We start from the raw sequence: 26780 nt of genomic DNA, 5'->3' as shown, positions 1-26780 counted from the left end.
AGCCTGGGCTGCTGCACTCTGTAGCCTGAGCAGGCCTGGAATTTCCAGCTGAGGTTGTTCTGCAAGGAGTGTGCCTCTCCCTCCCTCCACTCACAGTCGGGGCAAGTGTCACCTTTCCACAGTCTGGCAGCTGTTCCCCGGGGTTCCCCTGGCACAATCCAGCAATGAGCAGTCCTCCCCTGCTTCCAACTCCAACCTGGTGGCAGATGACTGAGTTCAGCCCAGGAACATGGCTGCAGAATGGGGCCAGTCACCTGAGGGATACACTGATCCTGCCAAGTATGTGACCTATTTAGCAGGACTCCTTGACACAGTGAGCCAGGCTGAAGAAGCAGTCCCAGCACAGGGGTGCCCAAAGGTAGAAAGAGCCCATTGCATTAAGGGCAGGCAGAGCAGCAGGGCAAGCTGGCTCAGTCCTGTATGTTAAACTGCAGAGGAGGTAGCAGGGCCCATGTGAGCATGGCATGTGGGAGATGGGAGGTACTCTGCATGCTCTTGAGCAACCATTCCCTATGGGTTGAAGGGTGCGACTGCCACAAGCAGAGCTTAGCAGACTAGCATCCTGACGGGGGAACTTGTGGTTATGGCATAGAACTGGGACTCTGGAGACCTGAAATCTATTTCCAGCTCTGCCACTGACCCACTCTGTGACCTTGGACAAGTCCTTTCTGAAACCTATGCCTGTTTCCCCATCTGTACAGTGGGGCTAGTAACATGCCCTGCCTCCCAGGCATATGACACTAACTCCATTCATGTCTGGGGAACTGAGTAACAGCTCCAAGGCCTTGTTGCAAATGCGAGTGAATAGCCTCTCAGGTTAGCTAGGGAATTCATGGCTTTTAAGACTGTGATCATCTAGCCTGACCTCCTGCATAACACAGGTCATGAAATTTCTCTGTATTAAAACCTGCAGCAAGGCCAAGAGCTGTGCTGGAGTTTGAGCATATTTTTTAGGAAAACATCCCATCTTGATTTTAAAATCTCCAGTGATGGATGATCCACCACATTCCTTGGTAAATTGTTCCAATAGTTAATTACTATCACTGTTGAAAATTTGCACCTTATTTCTAGTCTGAATTCATCTACGTTTAACTTCCTGCTGTTGTGTTGAGTTACACCCTTGTCTGCTAATGTGCATGTACGTAGTTGTACGTTGTGATCATCACCCCTTCATCTGTTTGAGACGTTAAATACATTGAGTTCCTTAAGAATGTCACTACATGGCATGTGTCAAGGCTGATTCCCCACTCTGGCACTTCAAGTGCAGAAGGTGGGGGGTCGTGAGGATTCTAAAAATTAACACTGGCCACTCCAGGCTGGTATTAAATTCCCAAGGTTACAGCTTCTCTCTGACCTTGGATTGGTAGATGCTGCCACCACCCAAGTGCAGAATCCCTTTGAGAGACCAGGAAGACTTACTTGGGAATTCCTTCCTGTGGCGTACCCTCAAGCCCTTTCACTCCCACTCCCAGGGAAGAATTGAAAAAGAAATCATCTGTTGCCACCAGCTAATAAAAAAAAAATGTGCACAAACCTCTTAAGACACAGAACTTCAATCCTGTTCTTTAAAAAGGTAAATTTTATTTTAAAAAATCTGAACACTCAGGCTATTGCTAGATTTTAAAAGAGCAAATACAAGGATTAAGCACCAAAAATAGCTTTCTTGAGGTCCAATTTAAAGGTTACGAGCAAAACAAAAGCACCCGGAGTTAGCACAGAGGAATCACAAGCCATAAAGAAATAAGAGATAGACCTAATTGCGTCTTCCTAGACATTTCCTGATCCACTTACATATCGGGGGTTTCAAATGAGTAGTTTCTAGGTATGATCTGATGATTTTTCATACCCGGCCCAAGCTTTGTACAGCATAGTTTCTGTTCTGTCCCTCTCCCTGGGAGAACAACCACAGACAGGCAAAGGGGAAGTTTTTCTCAATTTTAAAATGTTCTAGCCTCTCACTGGCTCTTTTGGCCAGGTGCCCACGCCTATCTTTTTACCTAGGCGTAGCAGTGAGACTTTTTAACCCTTTACCGGTAGTGCAAGTGGAGAACAGCTACTAAGAGGGATCTTATAGCTAACTGACTGGGTGTCCATAAAAGGGAGTTTACCCCCCGCACTCCCTTCATTTATCACAGCATGTTTTCCCATGAGTCAGTCATTCTCATGGCTCTTCTCTCAATGGTCTTTCCAATGTACCCACAGCCTTCTTGAAGTGTGGACACCAAAACTGGACACAGGAGTCCAGCAGTGGTCGAACCAGTGCCAAATACAGATGTGCTATAACCTCTCTACTCCTACTCACTGTTCCCCTCTCTGTACATCCAGAGGTCACAGTAGCCTTTTTGGTCCTCACTGGGAGCTCATGAGCTGCTGATTATCCCCCAGAACCCCCAACTCTTTTTCAGAGTCATTGCTTCCCTGGATGAGGTTCCCTTGCCTGTAAGTATATCGCACATTCTTTCTTCCTATATGTATGCCCTTGTATTTGGACGTATTTAAATGCATATTGTTGCCTGTGTCCCATTTGCTAAGTGATCAAGATCCCTCTGTGTCATCAGTGACCTATCTTCTTCAGAATTTACCACTTCCTCAATCTTTGTCACCTACAAACACTAGCAGTAACAATTTTGGGTTTTTTTCCAAGTCATTGATAAAAATGTTTAATAGAGTAAGGCCAAAAACTGATCCTTGCAGGACTCCATTAGAAACACAGCCACTCTGATGATGACGCCCCATTTATAATTAAATTCTGAGACCTACAGTGTAATCAGTCTGTAATCCATTAGATGTATGCCATATTGAGTTTATATCACTGTAGTTTATTAATCAATATGTCCTGCAGTGCCAAGTCAAGTATCTCACAGATATCTAAATATTACTATGAGCTTTGTCAACCAAACTTGTGATCTCATCAAAAACCACTATGTTACTTTGATGAGACCTGTTCTCAGAAATAGCTGTTGATTGGCATTAATTATATTACATTGCTTTAATTACTTATTAATCAAGTCTTATACCAACCATTCCACGATTTTGCTCGAAATCAGTGTCAGGATGACAGGTTAAAGTAATCTGGGTTGCCCAGTTTACCTTTTTAAATGTTGATACAACAAGAGGCTTTTTCCACTCCTCTGGAACTTTCCCGTGTTCCAAGACATATTAAAAATCAACATTAATGGTCAGTGAGTTCCTCAGCCAGCTCCTTTAATACTCTTGGATGCAAGTTATCTGGACCTGCTGCTTTAGAAATGTCCAACAGTAGTAGCTGCTCTTTGACATCCTCCTGGATTGCTATTGGAATGGAATATATTTCATCATCATGTAATAGGATATGACCACATCATCTGTTTATTTTCCAAATACAGAGCAGAAATATTTTCCAAACACTTCTGCCTTTTCTGTATTATTATTGACAGGTCTACCATGCCCATCTAGCTATGGACCATGATCACTGTTAGGATTCCTTTTGTTCTCTAGATACGTAAACTCCTGTGCATTGTTCTTTGCTCTGATGAGCAGTGGAATGAGGGCAATATCTGCCTCAGGCCTCACTCTCCCATCAAAGGACATCCCTTTGGGGCATGGGCTCCTGAGCCCTCTGTGTCATAGGAAGGGTGGGGGTTGTAGCTACAATGATGTGGATGGGTCAGTGGTTCTGTTTATGGGGCTCATGGAGGAATCTGTCCCCTGACCCCACTGCTGTGAGAAGGGCACTGTGCTTCTGGGGCTCATGGAGGGATCAGTTCTTAGGTCCCATTGCCAGGGGAGGGGAGCTGTTTATGGGGCTCACAGAGGGTCGGTCCCAGGCCCACTTGCTATGGGAGAGGAGCAGTGGTTATGGGGATAATGGAGGGTCAGTCCCAGGCCCTGTTGCTATGGCAGAGAAGCTGTGGTTATGGGGCTCACAGAGGGGTTGGTCCCAGGCCCCGTTGTTATGGGAGAGGAGCAGTGGTTATGGGGCTCATAGAGGGTCAGGTCCAGCCCCCCTAGCTATGGGAGGGGAGCTGTAAATGTGGGGATAATGGAGGGTCAGTCCCAGGCCCTGTTGCTATGGCAGAGAAGCTGTGGCTATGGGGCTCACAGAGGGGTCAGTCCCAGGCCCCCTTGCTATGGGACAGGAGCAGTGGTTATGGGGCTCATGGAGGGGTCAGGTCCAGCCCCCCCTAGCTATGGGAGGGGAGCTGTGGTTGTGGGGATAATCAAGGGTCAGTCCCAGGCCCCCTTGCTATGGGAGAGGAGCAGTGGTTACGGGGCTTATGGAGGGTCAGGTCCAGGCCCCCTTGCTATGGGAGAGGAGCTGTGGTTACGGGGCTTATGGAGGGTCAGGTCCAGGCCCCCTTGCTATGGGAGAGGAGCTGTGGTTATGGGGCTCACAGAGGGGTTGGTCCCAGGCCCTGTTGTTATGGGAGATGAGCTGCAGTTATGGGGATAATGGAGGGTCAGTTCCAGGACCCTTTGCTATGAGAGAGGAGCCGTGGTAATGGGGCTCACAGAGGGCCGGTCCCAGGCCCACTTGCTATGGGAGAGGAGCAGTGGTTATGGGGCTCACAGAGGGGTTGGTCCCAGGTCCCCTAGCTATGGGAGGGGAGCTGCGGTTATGGGGATAATGGAGGGTCGGTCCCAGGCCCTGTTGCTATGGGAGAAGAGCTGTAGCTGTGTTTGAGCTGCTCTGCTGGTAGGTTGTCTGAAAAGGAAACTCTGTTCAAGCTCCGGGAGCGTCCCTTGGCTCTAGTCCATGTTAAGGCTCCGCGTACGCACACCCTGGTCCCAGCCCAGACCCCCAGCTGGCAATGACATTGAACTTCAGGCAAGATCCCAATGCAGGATGTATTTCACCCTTCACCTGCCCCGCAGACTTTGCCTGCAGTCTCTATAAAAGGTAAAGGCTGTGTGAGTCACTGCCCCCTCCCACTCCTGCTCTCTCTCTCTCCCTCTCACGTAGACACAGTTCAGCTCCGGCCGCCCAGCACAGCTCGCTGCTACTCTGGCAGCCAGAGGCAGGCTCTCTAGTGGAGAAGTGGGGCCGTCCCACTGAACTGGTACTTGTTGGAGGATGAGCTGCCCCAGGCTGGGTCTCTCTCTCCTGCTGCTTGCTGCCCTGGCCTGGACTGAGGACGAGCATGGCTCAGAGGACTCTTCTCACTCCAAAAAGAAAGGTGAGTAAATCCCAGACTCTGTCTCTGGTTCCCTTGGCCTCACACAGACCGCTGGTGTCTGGCTACTCACTCTAGGGAGAGATGGGGCACAGGGTACTTGGCGCTGATTCTGCTCCCCATAGGGCTGGCTGGTGTCTCCTGATGGTTCTCTAACACATCCCAGGAAGGCTGAATGAAGCATGTCCTGTTTGTGTCATGGGGCAATTGTCTGCTAGGCTGCTGGAGAGGGCATGTTGGCCGACAAGAGCTCTGCTGGAGGAATGCCCCTGCACAGACAGTGCTTCAGTTTCTGCCTCCAGCCCAAATCCTGGATCCGCTTCCTGTCTCTCAGCACCGGCTGGACCCAGCGCACACAGCCAGGGCACCTATCACAGCAGCAGCTAAGACCCTGGGGACTCCCACCAAAAGTTCAGTCAGTGGGGATGGAATTTAGCCCAGCTTCACCTTGACAAGAGGATGTGACCCACAAATGGCACCACAGTGCAGAGAAGGTTGCCAGCTGTATTGACCCTGGAGAACCCAGCACACCTACAAACTGGAATCGCTTGGTCAGGTGTAACCACAGCAACATCTCTCGGCCAGGCACTCTGCCCAGTCTACCAATTAAGCAAGCATTAGTGTACACAGCCATACAGACCTTCCACCCCCTTTGGCTCACCCCTCATGACTCCCCCCATGTATAGCTCCGGTGCCCCCTTTCGCTCACCCACCATGTATAGCTCCGGTGCCCCCTTTCGCTCACCCACCATGTATAGATTCTGTGCCCCCTTTCCCTCACCTTAGTCCCCTTCTTATGTGCACAGACTTATAGAACTTAAAGCCGCAAGGGACCGTGATAGTCATACAGGCTGACATCCTGCATAGCACATGGTCCCATTCTTCCCACCCTGTACACACCCCTCACCTCTGCTGCTCACCTTGCCTGCATTCTGCATACAGCTCCTGAGCCATCTCCTGCTGCCCCCTTTTCTCCTTGCTGGGCCCCAAGCCCCTTTCCACACATGGATTCCTTTTTCCATCAGATCAAAGGGATTAATGTCAACTTGGCAGTTACAGTTCTAACACTCAGGGGAAAGCGATGGCATGTGACTGGTACAGTCAGCAACTCAGACGGGGCGGCCAGGCACAGCTGCCTGGACAGCGAGGCTGTCAAGATTGATGGCACAGTCACATGGGCAATAAGGTGCTGGGGGGAGGGGAGGCATATGGGGATGGACCTGAAACAGTTGCATGGATATTCCAATGCTGAGCTGGTTTATGGAGCTTTTCATCTGTAGCTTTGGTCTGTTGGCTGTGAGCTTGCTCAAACCCACTGCTCTAATAGGATCAGAGCAGTGCTACCGCTAGGTGCCATTTCACACTCACGTCTAAGGCCCCTTAGTGCAGTGCTGGGCTACCACAGAACCTGCCTGAATCACCTGAGATATTGATGAGGCACCTGGGGAGCAGGAGAGAAAAGTGCAGTGATTTTTTTTTCCAAACAGCATCAGTCACACTCTGTTCTGATGGAAGAATAAATTCAACCACATCTCAGTGCAAGGCCCGGAGGGTGTGAAAGAGCAGAAGGGCTGTGGTCATGTCTCAGTGCAGGAGGCTCTCAGGGACTGTCAGACACATCAGTTCAGTGAGACTTGATTGTCATGACTGGCTAGACAAGTGCTGCAAAGTGAAAGAAAGAAACAGCCCCCTGCAGTCTCTGTTGGAGGTTGGGATATGATTCGCCCAGGTTAGGGCTTTATGTCTTTGGGGTTCGAGTCCCTGGGTCCATTTATTGTTCCTGCCCATCCCTGCCCCAGGACAGGTGGTTCCATAGTGTGGGTCTGTTTCTTTCCATCTCCAGGGTCCAGCAGTTCTTCACTCTGGTAAGATATTGCTTAGGATTCCTGATAGTTGCAGTCTAACTTCCATTTGTTCTGTTGCTGTGGGTCATTAGACTAGAATGTGTCTCTTTCTCTCTATCCACTGGCTGGACAGTCACTGCTCTGTGAGTTTGGCCTATGCTTTGTGCCACCTGGTCCCCGCCCCTGGTTCATGGTCACTGAGTCTGTGTTTGGTGAGGGTTTGTCTATTTCTGCACATGTAGCTGCAGTGATGTCTGTACCAGTGTGATTGTTCTGTGTAGGGGACTGGGGCAGTTTTGGCTTTGTTCCCCCTCGCTGCCCAGTGTGTGTTTGCATTCTAGGTGCTGGGCTTGTGTCTTGCATGTTTTCTGGCTCAGGGTAAGGGTCTTTGCTGTGCCGATCAGGTGCTGAGAGGGCTGCTGCTGAGCCCAGGGACTAGGGATGCAGAGGTGTCAGTACTGCAGGGGGCACGGTGTTGTAATATAGCTGGGAGGGGGGGTGCTGTCATGTTTCCTTGCTGGAAGTTCCCAGGGGTGTCGATACAGGAGTGAGGCTGCAGTTGGGTTGTCCATGTTCAGGGGGTTCCTGGGAGCTCAGAGAGTGCAGCAGCTCTAGAGGAGTCAGCGCCCTGAGAACACAGCAGTGAGTGCAGTTGGAGAGCCGAGAGACTGGGCAATGGGCACAGAGCAGTCAGTATCTATTACTCCCGGCCTTGTCCTTGCCACTGTCTCACTCCAGTATCACCCCCCTTCCTCACCTCTTCATTACCCCCACCTTATCTCAGCCCCCCGCCGACCCTCCATTGCACCCCCCCTTCTCCCAGCTGGTCCCTGTGCTGCCCTCCATCACGCTGTTAGACACGTTGTGCTGAGCTGGGAGAACCATGCCCACATGGACCCAGCTCTGTGGCTGGACTAGGCTTCAGCTCCAGGGTCTCTGCATCTTGCCTCTTGCCTCCTACCACATGCTGGTGGTTGGAAGTGCTACTTGCATCAGGGCTGAGGTGACTCAGGGGAAGCTGTGGCATGTGGTTTAGTTTTATGGGGTTGCACTAGCACTCAAGGGATCTGCACAGGCAGCGTCCTGGGGAGTGATTACTCTCCGCAGGTTGCGTCATTTCCTCCTACTGTGCCAGGAGATGCACTGAAGCAATGTGGTTTGTGGACGTGATGGTGGGAAGAACCTGCCCATTGGTGCCAGAGGGGCAGGGCTGGGGCTCTGGGTACAATGTGTGCTCCAATGGCCAGCACCGGGGGGAGCTTCCAGCTGGGTGCTTGTCAATCTGCTGCTAAGATCTTGGGGGCAGAGTGTGTGTCGGGGCAGAGACTCGCTCCTACCTGGGGCCTCTGGAACCAGAGGGTGTCAGCTGGGCTCCCCCATCCCAGCACTTGCTCCATGGGGCAGGACAGGGCTGAGCTGGACTGGATTTTGCTGCAGCAAAGGAGAAAGCCCTGCCAGGTGCCCTTCCTGTCTCTGGGAGGGGAGTTGGCTCAGGGCTCTGTGTTACACAGTGTAGCAATCTTTGGGGAGGAAGGGGTGCCCTCCTCGAAAGGGTCCTGTCTGAAGTATGGCTTGGGAGAGTCAGCTCTGACCTGCCTCCCTGGAGCCTCTGCCAGCTGGTCTGAAATTTCAGTGCTGGAGTGCGAGAAATGCCCTGCAGAATGGATGGGCCCCAGGCAGCAGGGCTGAGAAGCTGCAGAGCAGGGCCCCTGGCTGTGGGGAGAGGAGATGGCTGTACCCACAGCTGAGCAGTGGTTACTGTAGCAGACTGTGCCAGCAGCATGAGCTCTGCCAGGGCTTTCCTCTGCTTCCTGCCCCCACCCCCCAGTGCGGGCTCCTCAACCAGGCTCACCCTGTGTCTAGCCAGAGGCTCCTGTGCATCTCCCCAGCCCTTGGGGCCCTCCCTGCCAACCCCTCACCTCTCAGGCATGCAGCCACCCAGCCTGTGCCTGGCACAGAGACCTTGGCCCTGATAAAATGAGCAGGGTTGTTATCAAGAGTGATGGGGAGAAATAGTATCTCCCTGGGGGAAGGAGAAGGAGAGTGAGACTCCATCCAGGGCTTGACCCTTCCCACCCCCTGAGAGGCTCCCCACGACCTCTGTCCCTGTCTCCCTCTGTTACCCATTCTCCTTCTCATCCTGCACCTCCCCTAGTCCCTCCAGCCCCATGTCAGTCCCACTTAGGGTGACCAGATAGCAAGTGTAAAAAATCGGGACAGAAGGTGGGGGGTAACAGGTGCCTGTATAAGAAAAAGCCCCCAAAATTGGGACTGTCTCTATAAAATTAGGACATCTGGTCATCCTAGTCCCACTGCAGCCATCCTAGTCCATTCCCCTCCCCATTCCTGTCTCTGTCCATTCCCAGCTCCATTCCTGGTCACCTTCCATCCCAGTCTTGCCTTGGTGCCCTCTCTCATTTCCCTGCTGGTACAATCTCCCTCATCATCACACCTGCAGGAGTAGGGGGCTCCGTGGCTGTCAGGGGATGGGAAAGGTATATTGGGGCTTGCCAGCCCTCTGTCACCTTCCTCCAGAGAGGCACAGAGGCCGCTGTAGGGAATTGGCTCAATTCCCAGGCACCAGGACCTGCGCCCTCCACCGCCCAGGAACACGAGGAATGTTCCCTGCAGCAGCACGAGCTGCCAGCTGCAGATCAGAGACTGTCACAAAGGTTTGCACTAGAGCAAGATTTCTAAACATGGCTGAGGTTATTGTGCAGTCGGAGCTCAGGCTGGGAAGGAGTGAGGCCTGCATGGGTGGTGCCCAGGGTGTGCACCGGAGAGCCCTGGAGAGCCGTACCCATGGGTTGTGCCTGTGTGGGAGGACAGGGGATCCTGGAGAAGCTGAATCTGGGCCATGTGAAGGCAGAGGGGCCGATAAGCAGTGGAGAAGTAGCACCAGACATGGGGCATATGCAGGGAGGGGCCAAGGAGCATCAGATGAACAGTGTCTATGGGGCATGTGCCAGGACAGAGAGGTGGAGGGCAGCATGCCCACAAGGAGGAGGAGGGTGAGAATCTGGGAGGTCAGAGCTCATCTTCGAGGAGCGATTCTCCAGGAATGTGCCCTGGCATGAGGGCCAGGCACCCTCAGGGTGGGATTTGGGGATCCCTGGCATTGTCTGTCACCAATGGAGGAGATACGGGGATCCCCCTCATTTACTGGGTGAGAGGTCTATGGGTGGAGCTGAGGTCTGGGGGGGGTCTTGTGCTAGAGTAGCCCAGGTTCCAGTGCTGTGCCTGGGAGCAGGGGGCAAATGGAGTAGAGAGGGACAGGCCTCTGTGAGGGTGGGAGGGCAACAGAGCAGATACAAGCCAGTCACTGACCCCAGGACGCATGCACCACACCAGCCACCAAGGCCTGGTTTCCAGCACAACCAGGCTGGCTGTTTGCCAGGAGCTCCTGGGAACTGAGGGCTTCAGCTGTCCCATAGTCAGCAGCTTCTTTGCTGCACAGGACTGGTTCCAGCCCACAGCTTTTTCAGCACCTCCCTCTGACAGCAAACTGGCTCTGCTTTCACTGCCTTCCTTGCTGGAGCAGTGTGGACATGCAAAGCTGCCTGCCTTTAATGGCAGCTCCTGCCCTAACTTGACAGTAAGGAAGGAACAGATCTGGCACTTTCTCAGGCGCTGCCATGATGAGCATCCTCAAAATGCCTGATAGAGAGAGCGATTCCTGGTGGCACTTGGCTGTGTGCAGTGACGAGGAGAAAGTGGCTGAAATTAACACAGAGGGGCTTTAGGCTGAATCTCAGGCTGCCAGAGGAAGGTCTCCCTGAGCAGGGCCCTGTCATCTGCAGCATTTCTCGCTGGACTTGAGAGAAGCCTAGAGAATGTGCTGGTGGCTGATGCCTGCCTTGACTCTGGGGATGGGCTGGGACAGAGTGACAGGCTGTCTTGCTTCTCTGATTCTTTGAGCCCAGTGGCAGCTGAACATGCCTTGTGTGCAGCTTTCTCTGCTGAGTTCCCTGGCTGGGATTCTCACCAAAGAAAATCTTGGCCCTGACACCCTGTGAAGGGGTGACCTAACCGGTGGGGGACCAGATGAACATTCACTAATGGCTTTTGATGTTATAACCAATGACTGAAGCCTCACTCCTCCTGAGAGATAGGTAATGGATAGTCAGTGATCATGTGACCCACCACTGAAATGCGTCCACCTCTGGTGTGGTGTGTGGCAGCTGTTCAACAGTGAATAGCAATGCTTCTCAACAATTTCTGACTGGAAGAAAACCGTACCTGACTGCAAGTACAGGGGGAATTTAGGTGGCAGGCTATAATTACCTGCACAGAATTTGGGCCGGGGCCCCAGTGTTACCATCCCTTGTGCAAAGTGCTGGGGGATTGTTAAATTCCACAAGTGGTCAGGCTCTTGGTATTACAACGTCTCCAGGAGTGCCTCTTTGCCCCACACTGGGGCATTGGGTCAGTGTGGAGGCAGACAGAGGCACCCCAGTCACCCATGCCATGATGGGCAGTACCTAGGTGTGCCGTTGAGGCGCCTCATGCAGGTGCTGATCAGGCCCAGTGCTACAGAAGCTTGTGAGAGCTGACGGGATCACAGCACAAAGTGGCCTGGCCAGAGGCTGTGATGTTACTGGGAGACCCCTGTGCAGGGGCAGGCTGGGGCAGGCCGGTGGTTCTCACAGTCATGCTGCCTGGCAGGAGCTCACAGCCCTGCCGGGGGCCCAGAGCGCTGGCGGTACGGCAAGCTGAGGCTGTGGGGAAGCGGGGACAGCAGGGGAGGGGCTGGGGACACCCTCCCTAGCTGGGAGCTCAAGGGCTGGGCAGGACAGCCCCACAGGTCGTAGTTTGCCCACCTTTGCCCTAGTTGGATCCCATTGTGAGGGGTCAGGACAAGGCCAGCTCCCAGCTACTCCCTTGTGCTGCTGCTGCTGGCATTGTCTGTGTCCTGGAGCTCGTCATGCTGCAGCGCTGGGCTCCCCACCCAGTGTCTGATACCAGCTGAGGAACAGGGATCCTGCTGCTGCTCCTCTACACCCTGGGCGTGAGGAAAAGGGACAGTCTGGCCATAGATAAATACAAGTGTGGGGGTCTCCTCCCGTGCACTCCCCTTTGTCATGCCTACCTCCAGTGTGGAGCCCTGTATACTCCCCTTTGGGGTGCAGCCTTTCTGTGAGGTGAGGCAGGAGATTGTGTAGCAAAGCTGAGTGAGTGTGTGTGGAATAGACTCTTCTGGGAACAATGGGAATGCAGCCTCCTGGCCTCTGCTTCCATCACATCCCTGAGTGACTGCAGGGCCCAGTGCTCATTGTCAAGGCAACCAGAGCAAGGAGACCTGATTCCTCTCTTTGTGTATGGGCCAGGCATGGGCCTGGGGGGAAGGAGCATGATCATCTCAGCACTGAGCGAAGGAGGGGCTTGGAGAGAGGACGAGGGCCCGAGAAGGCAGCATTGGAAGAGTTCTCTAAACACATCTGCTCGATGTGCAGCGGCAGTCAAAAAGATTAACAGACTGCGAGAAACAGTTAGGAAAGGGAGAGATAATAAGTCCCCAGTTCTGCAGAGTCATATCATACAGTCCCCAGTTCTGCAGAAAAGGACCTAGAGGTTACAGTGGACGAGAAGCTGGATATGAGTCAACAGTGTGCCCTTCTTGCCAAGAAGGCTAACAGCATTTTGGGCTGTATAAGTAGGGGCATTGCCAGCAGATCGAGGGACGTGATCATTCCCCTCTATTTGACATTGATGAGGCCTCATCTGGAGTACTGTGTCCATTTTTGGGCCCCACACTACAAGAAGGATGTGGAAAAATTGGAAAGAGTCCAGTGGAGGGCAACAGAAATTATTAGGGGGCTGGGGCACATGACTTATGAGAAGAGGCTGAGGGAACTGGCAGGGCTGGCTCTACAGTTTTCGCCACCCCAAGCAGCGCACCGAATTTTATGCCCAGGGAGTAAAATCACCTGCCTAGCCTACTCTGGTTTATATGCCCCAGGAGCACATGATCTGGAGTTTCTGCATCTCATTAGGAATGTAGGGAAAAGTGTAGCCTTCCTGCTAAGCTAAACATCTTCAGGCCTTACTCTTCGAGAGCACTGACCCAGAAGAGGTTGAGGGTGGAGAAGGAGCGGCTTTGGAGATAGCTGGGCACATGGCAGAGTGTTTATACAATTTCTCAGTGCATGGGAAACACTGCCATTTCATCAGATTCAGATCACTTAAAAATGGCCCAAATTTCTGGAATGTTCCAGATGCATCAGATTGGACTGAGTGAGCAGGAGAGCGACTCTCCGAAGGGGCCTTTCTCAGCATGTGTCTGAGAGAGGAGCTGGCCCTGATGCTACAGGGAGTCTGCCAGCTCACACCTGAGTGCAGTGGCAGCTTTAGAGTTAGTGTGGCCCTGTGCACAGCTTCATTTTCGCACACACCCCTTTGGGACCCAGCCACGAAAAAGAACATTCTCTCTTATCTCCCCCAAGTTTTTAATTCGTTTTTTTCATAGAATCATAGAATATCAGGGCTGGAAGAGACCTCAGGAGGTCATATAGTCCAACTCCCTGCTTAAAGCAGGCCCAACACCAACTAAATCATCCTAGCCAGGGCTTTGTCAAGCCAGGCCTTAAAAACTCTAAGGAAAGAGATTCCACCATCTTCCCAGGTAACCCATTCCAGTGCTTCACCACACTCCCAGTGAAATAGTGTTTCCTAATATTCATCCTAAACCTCCCCCACTGCAACTTGAGACCACTGCTCCTTGTTCTGTCATCTGTCACCACTAAGAACAGCCTAGCTCCAGCTTCTTTGGAACCCCCTTTCAGGTAATTGAAGGCTGCTATCAAATTCCACCTCACTCTTCCTATCTGCAGACTAAATACCCCCAGTTCGTTCCCTCAGCTTCTCCTCGTAAGTCATGTGCCCCAGCCCTCTAATCATTTTTGTTGCCCTCCACTGGACTCTCTCCAGTTTGTCCACATCCCTTCTATTGGAGGTGGGGGGGGAACCAAAACTGGATGCTATACTCCAGGTGTGGCCTCACCAATATCGAACAGAGGGGAATAATCAGTTCCCTCGATCTGCTGGCAATGCTCCTACTAATACAGCCCAATATGCTGCTGGCCTTCTTGGCAACAAGGGCACACTGCTGACTCATATCCAGCTTCTCATCCACTGTAATCCTCAGGTCCTTTTCTGCCTAGCCATCCGGTTCCAGGCCTGTAGCAGTGCATGGGCTTCTTTCATCCTAAGTGCAGGACTCGGCACTTGTCCTTGTTGAACCTCCTCAGATTTCTTTTGGCCCAATCCTCCAATTTGTCTAGGTCACTCTGGACCCTATCCCTACCCTCCATCATCCTTCTCCTATATTATAAGTAATAGGAAGTAAATGAAAATAAAGTGATGTACTTTGATTTGGACAGGGGGTTGGGGTGCAGGAAGAGGTGCAGGGGTTGGGCTCTGGGAGGGAGTTTGGGTGCTGGGTGTAGGCTCTTGGCTGGGGTAGGGGGTTGGGGTGCAGGAGGAGTCAGGGGGTGGCGTTTACCTTGAGCGACGTGGCTCCCAGAGCGACCAGCACACCTCTCTGGCAGCGGCCCCTAAGCAGGGGATCCAGGGGAGGGGCATCTCTGCACGCCACTGCCTGCAGGCGCTGATACCACAGCTCCCATTGGCCACAGTTCCTGGCCAATGGGAGCTGCAGAGTTGGTGGTTGGGGTGGAGGCAACGTGCAGAGGCACACACTCCGCAGGGACATGCCAGCCGCTTCCAGGAGCAGTGTGGGACTACCAGCCACAGAATGCAGGCAGCCTGCCTGCCTGAGCCCTGCTGTGCCGCCAGCTGGGACTTGGGGGCTGGTTGTCAGATGAGATTTGTCCTGCATTTTGTGGGGTTCCCACTCATTGGGGGCCCCCTGCCACTTCACTGTTTGTTTCATGGTAACTCTGCCTCTGCCTGAGTGAGAGGAGGGGGAAGGGTGAGAAACTGGGAGGGAGCTGGGATCAAGTGTGGGGCAGTCCAGCTGGGTGGGGATTGGAGGGCTGCCTGGAACTGGTTTGTTTGCTGCCAGCTCGTGGCTTCCACTCATTCTCTCTCTGTCTCTTTTCTTTTCAAGGTCCTGGCCACGGTCACTGGAGCTATGCAGGTAAATACACTGTGGTACTTGTACCCTTTCATATCACACAGCAGGCCCTGGGCCCATGCCAGCCAGGGTTAATTATTACAGGGCTGCCTTGCTCATGCCCATGCTCTGCCGTGCCCTGCCCCTGTTCAGCAGAAGGGGTTGAGTCTGGTAGCAACCCCAGAGAGGCTCACAAGCATTTCTGGGGCCTGACAGACCCAGGGAGAGGTGGGAGCTGCTCAGATTCAGATAAGAGAGAGTGACCTGTCAGGAGCTGTGGGCCCCACCCTGCACATCTGCTCTGTGTTCCCACAAGCTAAAAGGTTAATTCACTCACTGAGCTGGACTTCACCCACCCCTGGGGTCACTGGGAGAGGCAGGTTCCATGTTCACGCAGACCTAGGGTTGCTCCCTCTGCTGGAACATCGACCCCTGGCTTAGAAGCACCTCCTCTCTTATGGGGTGTTGACTCACCAGTCCTGTGTCCCCCTGCCATATGCACTCTGCTTTGCGGCGAGGCTGGCGTGCAGCTCCCTGCCCATAGGGAGGTGGCCCAGGGCACAAGCTAGGCTCCTGACCCTGTGCTTGCCTGGTGAACTGGCTGTTCTGCTGCCCGCAGGGACAGCCCATCTGGATAGAGAGTTCCTCACATCTCTGGCCTTTAACCAGGGCTAGGGCTGGAAATCTCAGCTGTGCCAACAGGACCTTTGCTTTGCTCCTTGGGCTTCCTGGCTCCCCTGACTCCACCATGCTCGGCTCCTCTGCTTCCTTCTATGCTGGGTTACCTTGGTCCTCGCTTCACCCATCCCATGCAAGCCACAGTCCTCCCCACATTCACACAAAGGCCCTAGTCACCATTATCCTGAGCCTTGCGTCTCATTTGCCCTATAAATCAGAGTGAGGACACCTTACACTCACTTTGCACTGGTGTCAGTGACAACACAAGGTGCAGGGGACTGGTGAATTAGGACCCAAAATGTGAATTGGGCCCTATAGAAATGTCTCACTTAGACTTGACAGTGGTCAGATCTGCCCCTCCTGAGGCCCAGGGACAGGCTGGAGGTGGCAGGGAGGGTCCAGGACCTCTGATGTCAGGATTGTGCAGTAGCCCAAAGAAGGCTAAATGCATCCCTGTGTCTCCACCCATTCAGTTAGCATGTTACCACTAAGGGGGGGGGGGCGTTGGGTGCGGTGCCGAGCTGTGTTGGCCAAAGGTCCGTTAGTGCTAAGGGGGTGTTCAGTGCAGCGCCGAGCTGTGTTGGCCAAAGGTCCGTTAGTGCTAAGGGGGGCATTGGGTGCGGTGCCGAGCTGTGTTGGCGAAAGGCCCATTAGCGCTAAGGGAGGCATGTTCGGTGTGGCGCTGAGCTGTGTTGGCCAAAGGTCCGTTAGCGCTAAGGAGGGCATTGGGTGCGGTGCCGAGCTGTGTTGGCGAAAGGCCCATTAGCGCTAAGGGAGGCATGTTCGGTGTGGCGCTGAGCTGTGTTGACCAAAGGCCCGTTAGCGCTAAGGGGGTGTTCAGTGCAGCGCCGAGCTGTGTTGGCCAAAGGTCCGTTAGCGCTAAGGAGGGCATTGGGTGCGATGCCGAGCTGTGTTGGCGAAAGGCCCATTAGCGCTAAGGGGATGTTCAGTGCAGTGCCATGCCGTGTTGGCCAAAGGACCATTAGCGCTAAGGGAGGCATGTTCGGTGTGGCGCTGAGCCGTGTTGACCAAAGGCCCGTTAGCGCTAAGGGGGTGTTCTGAGCGGCATCAAGCTGTGTTGGCCAAAGGCTCGTTAGCACTAAGGGGGGCATGTTCAGTGCAGTGCCAAGCCATGTTGGCCAAAGGCCCATTAGCACTAAGGGGGGCATGTTCGGTGCAGCGCCGAGCCGTGTTGGCCAAAGGCCGTTTGTGCTAAGGGGTTTTCAGTGCGGCGCTGAGCCATGTTGGCCAACACCCGGGTGCGTGAGCTCACAGTGGCTTTACTCATGCTTCACAGCACCAGGGTTGTACTGAGCTATTTGCAAACAGCGACAGCCTGCGACGTGCTGCCTCATCCCGGCTCGAGTGCAGCGTGATACTAAGTGGGAGTGTGGGCAGCTTGTGGGAATAAAGCGGGAGAGCTGCCAAAGGGGAATAGCTGCGAAGAGTGGGGTGGGGGAAACGTGGCGAGGAGTGGGGTGGGGCGAAGGGTTTAGAGTGAGCCCTAGGGGAGGAGAGTTTAAATTCATCTCCTGCAAGGCATGGTTTAGCATGCGCACACTGGGGAGTCTCCTTCAGAGCAACAGTTTAGGATTAGCACATGGGCAATAATTATTGAAGGTGAGCACTTGGAGTGAAGGGGGCTAGAGGAAGCACCCAGAGACAGAGCCCTCCCTAGGGTGTGGCAAATCGGGCAACTGCTCTGGGCCTCACGCTTTGGGGGGCCCTGTGCTTCGTGAGGAGGCAGGCGGGGAGGTGGGCACAGGGAGAAGCCACCCCCACCAACCTCCCCCTCCCCGCAGCGCCTCCTGGTTGCCAGTGGGCCCTGCCGATCAGCGCCTCCCCCTCCCTTCCAGTGTCAGGAAGCACTGTGGGGGAGGGGGCAGAAATGGGTGGGGAAGAGGTGGGGTGGGGCGGGAAGAGGTGGGGTGGGCAGAGCTGGGGGGGTGGGAAAAGGCAGGTCAGAAGTGGGGCCTTGGGGGAAGGAGTGGAGTGGGGGATGGGCCTGGTTAGAGCCGGTGGGGGCACCACCCGGCAGGTAGAAACTCTGCCCTATGTCCTGGCCCCAACACTCCTATAGGGAAAGCCCTGCCCAGGGAGTACATCTATTAAATGAGCACCAGTGGGACCACTGGGGCAGGGGTTCAAGGGAGGGTGAGCTCCATGGGGGAACAGTCCAGGGTACGTGCCCAGAAAGGGAACAGTGAAGGCTGAGCACATGGGTGAAGCGGTCGATCAGGATAAGCACTGGGGGTGGAAATGTTCAGGGTAGACACTCATGGAGAACCAGAGTAAGTCTCCTTTGTGCTCACTTTAAACCAGTTCCTGGTTATTCATCCTAAACCAGGGCGCTGATCTGCTTACTCTACTTCACTCCATGTAGGGGAGAAACATGTAAACGCTGTCCCATGAGGCCGTCCTATCGCTCTTCACTGTGCTCACGCTAACTGCACCTCTCTGAGTGCTCTGCCTGAGCCGGTCGCCTCTCATGCCCCACTAAATATTTCCTCCCTGGATACTCACTCTCAAATTCTCCTAACACAATCCCCAGGCTCTTCCCTACATGCTCATCCTACCCTGTTCCCTGGGTGCTCCTGCTAAACAGTTCCCTAAGTGTCCACCCCAAACTTCTCTGCCCTTAATGCTTGTCCCTGGGAGTCCATTGTAAAGCCCTCTTCTCAGGTGCACCCCTAAATGATTCCCCAATGGTTTCACCCCACATTGTTCCTCTCTGGATGCTTACACCTGTTCATTGACTGTTTGCCCTACACTGCTCATCCCTTGGTCCCTGCCCTAAACCGTTCGGTGAGGGTTCACTCTAAATTGCTCCATCTCTGGGATTCACTCAAAAAACATTCGTCCAGCATTCACCCTAAAGTACTGCTCCCCACGTGATCACGCTGAATCATTCCCTGGGTGTTTTTCCTTAATTGCTTCTCCTGGGGTGTTCACCCTAAACCAAGCCATTGGCATTCACCATAAACCTTCTTCCCAGGTGTGTGCCCTGAACAGTTCCCCAGGCACTCACTTTGAGCCACTCTGCCTAGCAATACGCACCCTGAATTGTGCTCTGTGGGTGCCACCCTTCTCTACTCCTCCCCTAGCGCTCACCCAAAATGTCCCCCAGGTGCTCAGCCTAACCTGTTCCTCCTTAGGAGCTCCAGCTAAACCTTGTACTGGGGTAACTAGGAGCAACCTGTGACACCAGTACCTCTGCTTCCAGCTAGAGCCCTGCACAGGACTTTTAAACATCCTGCTGCCGCTAGCAGGGCAGCATGTCCTGCGGGACCTGTGGGATCCCAGTCCCTCTGCAGGGCTGTACACTAGTCCCATGCAGGGCTCTACCAATAAGAGAAAGAGCCCATTTACTGAGCCCCAGCAGGGAAACCCAGAAATCTTTATAGGCATTCAAAATCTAGGAATAAGGTATAGCAAAAGTAAGCCAGCCAAAAATAATATTGGCTCAAATCCAACATGCGCAGCCTAACAGGTCTTAAAGCAGACACGTGCCTAGGCAGGGCTATGCTGGCGATGGGTCCCCCAGAAGTGTTGACACGCGCACACACACACACGTGTCTTCAGGCACAACTCCTGTAGATGCACACGGAAACGGGTGTCTTTGGGCACAGCCCCTGTAGACGCACACAGAGACGTGGCTCTGTCTGTCTCACTCTCATGCACACAGAAGGGCTTCATGTGTACATGAACATGTTTGGCCATGGACTCAGGTCCCTGTGTTGCCTGGCGGTGTGCACGTGGAAGAGATGGGGCTTGCTCTCTGGTGCCGCCTTTGAGTTCCTGGTGCTGCTCACTGTGCAGCGAAGTCCTGTTGCCCACAGAGCCACCAGCATGTTTCCATTCATGGCCATAGCTCTGCTGCTGCATGTTTCTCCCCCACATATGACTTGTGTTAGCAGTTTTGCCTGATGTCTCTGACCTGGCCAGCCAGGCTGCCTCTGAAAGGGCCATGAAGGGCAGGGCAGCCAAGCGCACGCTTAGTGACAGGGAGGGAGCAGCACAGCTGCGCCAGGAGCACGTCTCTCTCTGCCAGGATCAGGCTGTAAATCGTCTTCTCACAGCTTGTCCAGCTGCTCCTTAAAATAGATGCTCCTGGCAGTGCACCACGTGCAGAGCCCTGTCCTGTGACAGCTGCACAGAGATTCCAGCAGCTTCTGAGCCCAGCACAGTCTGCTGGCAGAGCAGGCCCTGGCCATCAGCTTCTGTCTGGGCAGGAAGCAGCAGCGCAATGCTGCACCTGCAAAGGCTTCTGAGCAAATCTAGAGGGAGCTAGCACAGGGGAGCAGCACCCCAATGCACTATGCTCAGGGCAGGTACCACAAGGCAGGGCGAGAGGATGCTTGTACTGTCCGTTCCCCCTCCTCCACCATTCCAGGGTAAAATTCAGGGGTAAGTGGCCATCAGCAAGACAGACTGAATGTGAATAAACACACTGTGCTGCACCCAGGCCCTCTGAGTGGCCAGCACAATCCCAGTGGCACACGCTTGTCAGGAAGCACCAGTGTTTGCAGCTGAGCTCCCCACAGGCCCCTAGTTCGCTCAGACCTCTAACATCACCATCCCGTGAGTGCTGCAGCCTCTGCTGGTGGGCCAGGAGTCTTCCTGCACCCTTTTCTTCCCCGGCAGGCCCCCCTCACCCCACAGGCTCTCCCATGTGTCTTTCTCTTCCCTGCACAGATAAGGACGAGTGGCAGTTGGAGTTCCCATTCTGCAGTGGGCAGAAGCAATCTCCCATCAATATTGATACCAATTCCACAATCTTCAGCCATGAGCTGCAGCCTATTGTGCTGGCAGGTTACAGCCTGGACCCCAGTGAGCAGCTCAGCCTAATGAACAACGGCCACACAGGTCAGTGCCAGGGGCTGAGCTGTGTGTGCTGGGCTCACAGGGCGTGTCGCTCGCGTCACAGGATGCTCAGATGAGACGGGATATTTTGAGATATTTCTCATAGATTAGTCCCGGCCTCTTCCAGCAGGGGGCGCTGTGGGGAGTGGGGCAGGAGCACTCGCTGGAGGGCTCCCAGCTACTCCAGCCTTGGCCTCTGCCACCAGGGGGCGCTCTAAGGAGTGGGGCCTGGTGCTGGCTGGGATGGGGGTGCTCCCAGCTACTCCAGTCCCAGCCTCTGCCAGCAGGGGGCGCTCTAAGGAGTGGGGCCTGGCGCTGGCTGGGGTGGGGGGCTCCCAGCTACTCCAGCCTTGGCCTCTGCCACCAGGGGGTGCTCTAAGGAGTGGGGCCTGGTGCTGGCTGGGATGGGGGTGCTCCCAGCTACTCCAGTCCCAGCTGTTTCGTGGGGTGCAGGAGGCTCTGGGGGTGGGGGAGGAGCGAGGGCACGGCAGGCTCAGGGAAGGGGGCAGGAAGGGGTGGAGTGGGGGCAGGGCCTGTGGCAGAGCCAGGGGTTGAGCACTGAGCACCCCCCCTCCCCCTAGCACATTGGAAAGTTGGCGCCTGTAGCTCTGGCCCCGGACTCGGTGTCTATACAAGGAGCCGCACAGTAATTTGTGAAGAGCCGCACGTGGCTCCGGAGCCCCAGGTTGGCCACCCCGGATTAGAAAGATGGCAACCCTAGGGGAGCTTCCAGCCACCTCAGTCCCAGCCTCTCCCAGCAGGGGGCACTCTGGGGAGAGGGCAGGAGCGCTGGCTGTAGGGGGAGCTTCCAGCCACCTCAGTCCCAGCCTCTCCCAGCAGGGGGCACTCTAGGGAGGGGGCAGGAGCGCTGGCTGTGGGGGGAGCTTCCAGCCACTCCAGTCCCAGCCTCTCCCAGCAGGGGGCACTCTGGGGAGGGGGCAGGAGCGCTGGCTGTGGAGGGGGGGAAGCTCCCAGCCACTCCAGTCCCAGCCTCTCCTAGCAGGGGGCACTCTAGGGAGGGGGCAGGAGCGCTGGCTGTGGGGGGGAGCTCCCAGCCACTCCAGTCCCAGCCTCTCCCAGCAGGGGGCACTCTGGGGAGGAGGCAGGAGCGCTGGCTGTGGCGGGAGCTTCCAGCCACTCCAGTCCCAGCCTCTCCCAGCAGGGGGCACTGTGGGGAGGGGGCAGGAGCACTGGCTGTGGGGGGGAGCTCCCAGCCACTCCAGTCCCAGCCTCTCCTAGCAGGGGGCACTCTGGGGAGGGGGCAGGAGCGCTGGCTGTGGGGGGGGGGAAGCTCCCAGCCACTCCAGTCCCAGCCTCTTCCAGCAGGGGGCACTGTGGGGAGGGGGCAGGAGCGCTGGCTGTAGGGGGAGCTTCCAGCCACCTCAGTCCCAGCCTCTCCCAGCAGGGGGCACTCTGGGGAGGGGGCAGGAGCACTGGCTGTGGGGGGGAGCTCCCAGCCACTCCAGTCCCAGCCTCTCCTAGCAGGGGGCACTCTGGGGAGGGGGCAGGAGCGCTGGCTGTGAGGGGGGGGAAGCTCCCAGCCACTCCAGTCCCAGCCTCTCCCAGCAGGGGGCACTCTGGGGAGGGGGCAGGAGCACTGGCTGTGGGGGGGAGCTCCCAGCCACTCCAGTCCCAGCCTCTCCCAGCAGGGGGCACTCTGGGGAGGGGGCAGGAGCACTGGCTGTGGGGGGGAGCTCCCAGCCACTCCAGTCCCAGCCTCTCCCAGCAGGGGGCACTCTGGGGAGGGGGCAGGAACACTGGCTGTGGGGGGAGCTCCCGGCCACTCCAGTCCCAGCCTCTCCCAGCAGGGGGCACTGTGGGGAGGGAGCAGGAGCGCTGGCTGTGGGGGAACTCCCAGCCACTCCAGTCCCAGCCTCTCCCAGCAGGGGGCACTCTGGGGAGCAGGGGAGCAGGAGTGCTGGCTGTGGGGGGAGCTCCCGGTCACTCCATCCTGGTCTCTCCCAGCAGGGGGGACGCTGTGGGGAGGGGCAGGAGTGCTGGCTGTGGGGGGAGCGCCCGGTCACTCCATCCTGGTCTCTCCCAGCAGGGGGGACGCTGTGGGGAGGGGCAGGAGTGCTGGCTGTGGGGGGAGCGCCCGGTCACTCCATCCTGGTCTCTCCCAGCAGAGAGGATGCTGTGGGGAGCAGGAGCGCTGGCTGTGGGGGAAACTCCTGGTTTTACAGTTCCAGTCTCCCCCAGCAGCCCCACTGGGGTGCCAGGTCTGGGTAAGCTCTGGGCTCACTGTTCTGCCCCTCCCAGTGAAGGTTCCCTGACTGTCCTAGAGTTTCATAGATTCCTGGATTCCAAGGCCAGGAGGGACAATCAGATCCCTAGTTTGACCTGCTCTGTGGCGCATGTCCTTGAATTCCACCACAGTCCCCTGCTCTGAGCCCCAGAACTTGTGTTTGGCTAAAGCAGCTTCCAGAAAGGCAGCCAGGCTTGAAGATGTCAAAGAGACAGGGAGTACAGCACTGTCTCTGGCAGTGTGTGCCAGGTCTTAATCATGTTAAAAAAATTCTTCCAAATTTGTGCCTAATTTCTAATTTGAATTCATGTGTGTTCAGCTCCTAGCCATCGGTTCTTGTTCTGCCTTTCTCTGCTAGAGTAAAGAGCCCTTGGAACCTGTTATTTTCTTCCCAGGAAGGTACTTAGGGCTAAAGTATTTAGGTAAATAAGGGTTTGTGTACATGGGAACATGCAGGAAAATTAATCTGAATTAGCCAAAGGTATGAATTTAAAGTGGATTAGTTAAACTGCCTTGAACTCCTTTGTGGATGCTCTTATTCAGAATTAGCATGGCCTTTTTTCAGTTTTGTTTAGTTCACTTTAATTCTGATTCAGAGTGTCCACACAGGGGTTTAACTAATCCACTTTAAACATTAGTTTCCTGAGTGTTCCTGTGCTCTAGACAAACCCTACACCATAATCGAGTCACCGCTCAATCTCCTTTTTGATTAAACAGATGGAGACATTTTCTGTAGCACTCAACTCATTTTTATAGATCTTTTCTTCACCCTCTCTAATTTTTAAATGTGGACCCCAGAACTGGACCCAAGTTCCAGGATCAATTTCACCAATGCGTATACAGGGGTAAAGGCACCTCCCTGCTCCTTTGCTAATCCCCTCATTAGTCCCTTGTCCCACTGGGAGCTCCTGTTGAGTTGCTGGTGCACTGTAACCCCTAAATCCTTTTCAGAGTCGCTGTTTCCAGGGACATATCGCCTGGGTTCCTTGTTCTTAGATGGATCCAGCTTGGAGTGATCCAGATTGGTCTGTGTGGTTGCCCCATTCTCATCCTTATCATTTTGCCGATCTTTGTGCCATCAGCTGTGACTTACTGCCAGAGCATTAGTGAAACTGTGGAATAGTGTCAGGCCTTGAACTGATCCCTGCAGAACCTCACTCTAGACTCCCCTGATCAGTGCGGATTCCCCATTGGAAGCTGTTTTTTGAGTGCTGCTGGTTAGCCGGGGCATAATCCTTTTAATGTGCTCTAGTGCTACTGTATAGTGCTGTTTTTAAGATACAGTGTCTCCATATGTTACATCTTTACCGTTCCCTCTATCAACCAAACTCCTAATTGCCGCAAAGAATGAAATCAGTTTGTTTGATAGGACCTGTTTTCCATTAAACCACATTGACTATTTTCCATAACACACGTCTCTGCCTGGTGCCAGCGCCATGGTTCAGAGCCCCCCCTCTGACTTCTCTACCCCTTCACTCCCTCACCCCTGCAGTTGTCCTGCAGCTGCCTGGCTCTCTGACTATTGCCAGCGGTTACCCACAGGAGTACAGAGCTATGCAGCTGCACCTGCACTGGGGCTCCCCAGAAGGGCCTGGCTCAGAACACACCGTGGATGGACGCCGCTATGATGGGGAGGTAAAGATCCGTCGTGGGCCTTCCCCTCTTGCCTGCTGCTCCCCAGGTGTGCCTCAGTTATTGGCTGTGATCAAGTCAGTCCCACCTGCTCCAGCTGTCTGCACAGCGTGAAGGGCTGGTGCCTTGAGGCGGATGTGGCACCCCCAGGTCACCAGCTGCCCTTTGTCCACTCTGCAGCTCCATTGGCGGGGAGGCTGCCACCCCTTTGCCCTCAGTGGAGTGCTCCGGCCAGTCTCTGCTCTTGGCTCAGATCCTCTGAGAGCACAGTTCAAGTGCCCAGGAACCCAGAGGGAGGAATCATGCGCCTAGGGCTGAGCAACTGAAATAAAAGCAGAGTTTATGACACAGCCTGAAACATGGAAGCAGAGGGGAAATGAGGCAAAACTCCTCCATGGAAGGAACATTGTGCCAGCAGGGCGGGGGGGGGGCGGGGGGGGGGGAGAGAATGGCCTGGAGCCAGGCACCCAGTGCACAGCGCGGGGACGGACCCACACACTCTGTGTACAGGATAAACAGTCCATCCTGCTCTGCAGCCAGACTGCCCTGGTGCTAACCAGGTGCTGGGGCACAGGGAGTGCCCCCCCCAAGTCCAGGGTCCTTCACAGCCCCCTTTAAAATTGCCCTAGGATGTGCCTGGGGGGGCACAAGCTTCCCCAGGGGACCTAGGTCCTAAGGAGGGGGCAACACAGAGCTCTCCACTACAGGCTGCCCTGTGCTGGTGGATGATTCCGCTTTTCCCCAGCACTCTGGCCTGCTCTCTGGCATGTGAGGGCCTGGGAGTGGGGACAGCTCGCTGGGCCCTCGTCCTTGGCACCAGCCCAGAGCTGTGTGGGCAGAGAACTCCTGGGACTGTTGTCTCATACACAGAGGTGTTTTCTGCCTGGGTCTGGTTCCTAGCTGGTTCTACCCACCCTCCCCCTGTTGCTGTTCGCACGGAGTCACCAGGGCCCAGTACATCAGGGAGGACAAAAGTTGGAGCTGGCTGCCAGATTGCTGCTGCCCCAGCTAGATGGGCACCAGGGAGACGACCTTCAGCCCTGACCCATGTGCAGAAACCAGGGGAAGGCTGGTGGCAGGGCTCTTAGGGCAGCAGGGGCTGGCAGCAGCAGCACTCTCGGGTCACCGTAAAATGGTTTGGGGAGCTTGTCTGGTGCTGAGTGGGGGACTCTGGCCATGTGACCAAGCCCCAGGCACTGCTAATGGAGAGGCCCTAGTGCTGGGGCTGGCCAGACCTGGTGGGGTCACACTGGGACCGATACAAGGCTGGTTGGTCCAGCACTCGCCCATGGCACAATGGAGCCTCAGGGGGGTTTGCGCTTTGATTCCAGATCCATATGGTTTATTACAACCCCAGCTGTGGCAGCATCAAAGAGGCAATGAAGCAACCCGGTGGCCTAGCAGTGCTGGCAGCTTTCCTGCAGGTGATGCCAATGGGGCAGTCCCTGGGAAGGTGGGGCGGGGGCAGTGCCAGGAAGGGATGCTCTGATCACTGGGCTGGGTGTGGCAGGGTAGGCGAGGACTGAGAGGGCATAGGCAGTTCTGGGATGGAGGAGAATAGGGGCAGAGGAGGGCAGGGGCCGTCCGGGAGGGAAGAAAGCCCTGACGATTGGGCCATGCCAGAGCAGAGACGGGACATTCCCCGATTGCAGGACCATGCTTGTGGTGGGAGGCAGAAAGTGCTCTGTGCACTGATCCAGGTGACGTTAGGGGATGCCCTAATCGCAGGTCAATAGTAGGGTTCATGCTTTGATCCTGGTCAGGGGGTGCCAGGGCCGTGCTGGGGGATGTCCTGATCCCAGCCAGGTCAGTCAGGGAGGTCACGGGTCACTCCTCTGCCTGTGACAGTGATATTAGTCCCATTTTCAGAGTGCCCCGCTGTGACTCAGGCTCAGTAGGCAGGAGACTTGCCTTTCCTGGCCCTGTGCTCTCACACCTGCTGAGTCTCTGTGTTACAGGTTGGGCCAGAGGACAACATGCACTATCAGCCTCTGCTTGAGCAGCTTCACAAGGTCCAAGAGGAAGGTAAAGCCCTCGTGCACCTAATGCCCACCATGGGGCCAGCTAGGGGCAGCCTGCTGCATGGAGAGGCCGGTGCATGCCAGCCAGCCAGAGGCAGGCACTCCTGTGAGACAGCCAGGCAATGAGTGGCCAGCTCAGCAGAGGCCTTTCGGGGATTCCTGTCTCATCCCTCAGAATTCCCCGGACTCCCACTCTGCACCTATCCCAATGACATGGCTTCCCTAGGGCCTTAGGCTCGTCCATCCAGGGCTTGTACAGACTGGCTATGC

At 55.1% G+C, this 26780-nt stretch overlaps 1 protein-coding gene across 2 annotated transcripts in view; it reads left to right on the top strand.

Moving 5' to 3' along the window:
* Positions 1-4832: 4832 nt before the first annotated feature.
* Positions 4833-26780, top strand: part of CA9 (carbonic anhydrase 9) — a 34220-nt gene continuing 12272 nt past the window's right edge. The window contains exons 1-6 of one of the 2 annotated variants that reach the window (XM_030565741.1): positions 4834-5156; positions 15066-15095; positions 20445-20615; positions 24350-24492; positions 25821-25913; positions 26448-26514. In XM_030565741.1, coding sequence (XP_030421601.1) covers positions 5054-5156; positions 15066-15095; positions 20445-20615; positions 24350-24492; positions 25821-25913; positions 26448-26514 — 607 coding nt within the window. In that variant the 5' untranslated portion in view covers positions 4834-5053. Of the gene's footprint in view, positions 5157-15065; positions 15096-20444; positions 20616-24349; positions 24493-25820; positions 25914-26447; positions 26515-26780 lie in introns of both variants that reach the window. The other variant, XM_030565742.1, reaches the window with a different exon arrangement.

This window comes from Gopherus evgoodei, chromosome 6 (genome assembly GCF_007399415.2).
Source record: "Gopherus evgoodei ecotype Sinaloan lineage chromosome 6, rGopEvg1_v1.p, whole genome shotgun sequence".
In the NCBI taxonomy this organism is placed as follows: Eukaryota; Metazoa; Chordata; order Testudines; family Testudinidae; genus Gopherus; species Gopherus evgoodei.
Note: the sequence above shows the minus strand (reverse complement) of the source record. Positions and strands in the feature narration are given on the sequence as shown.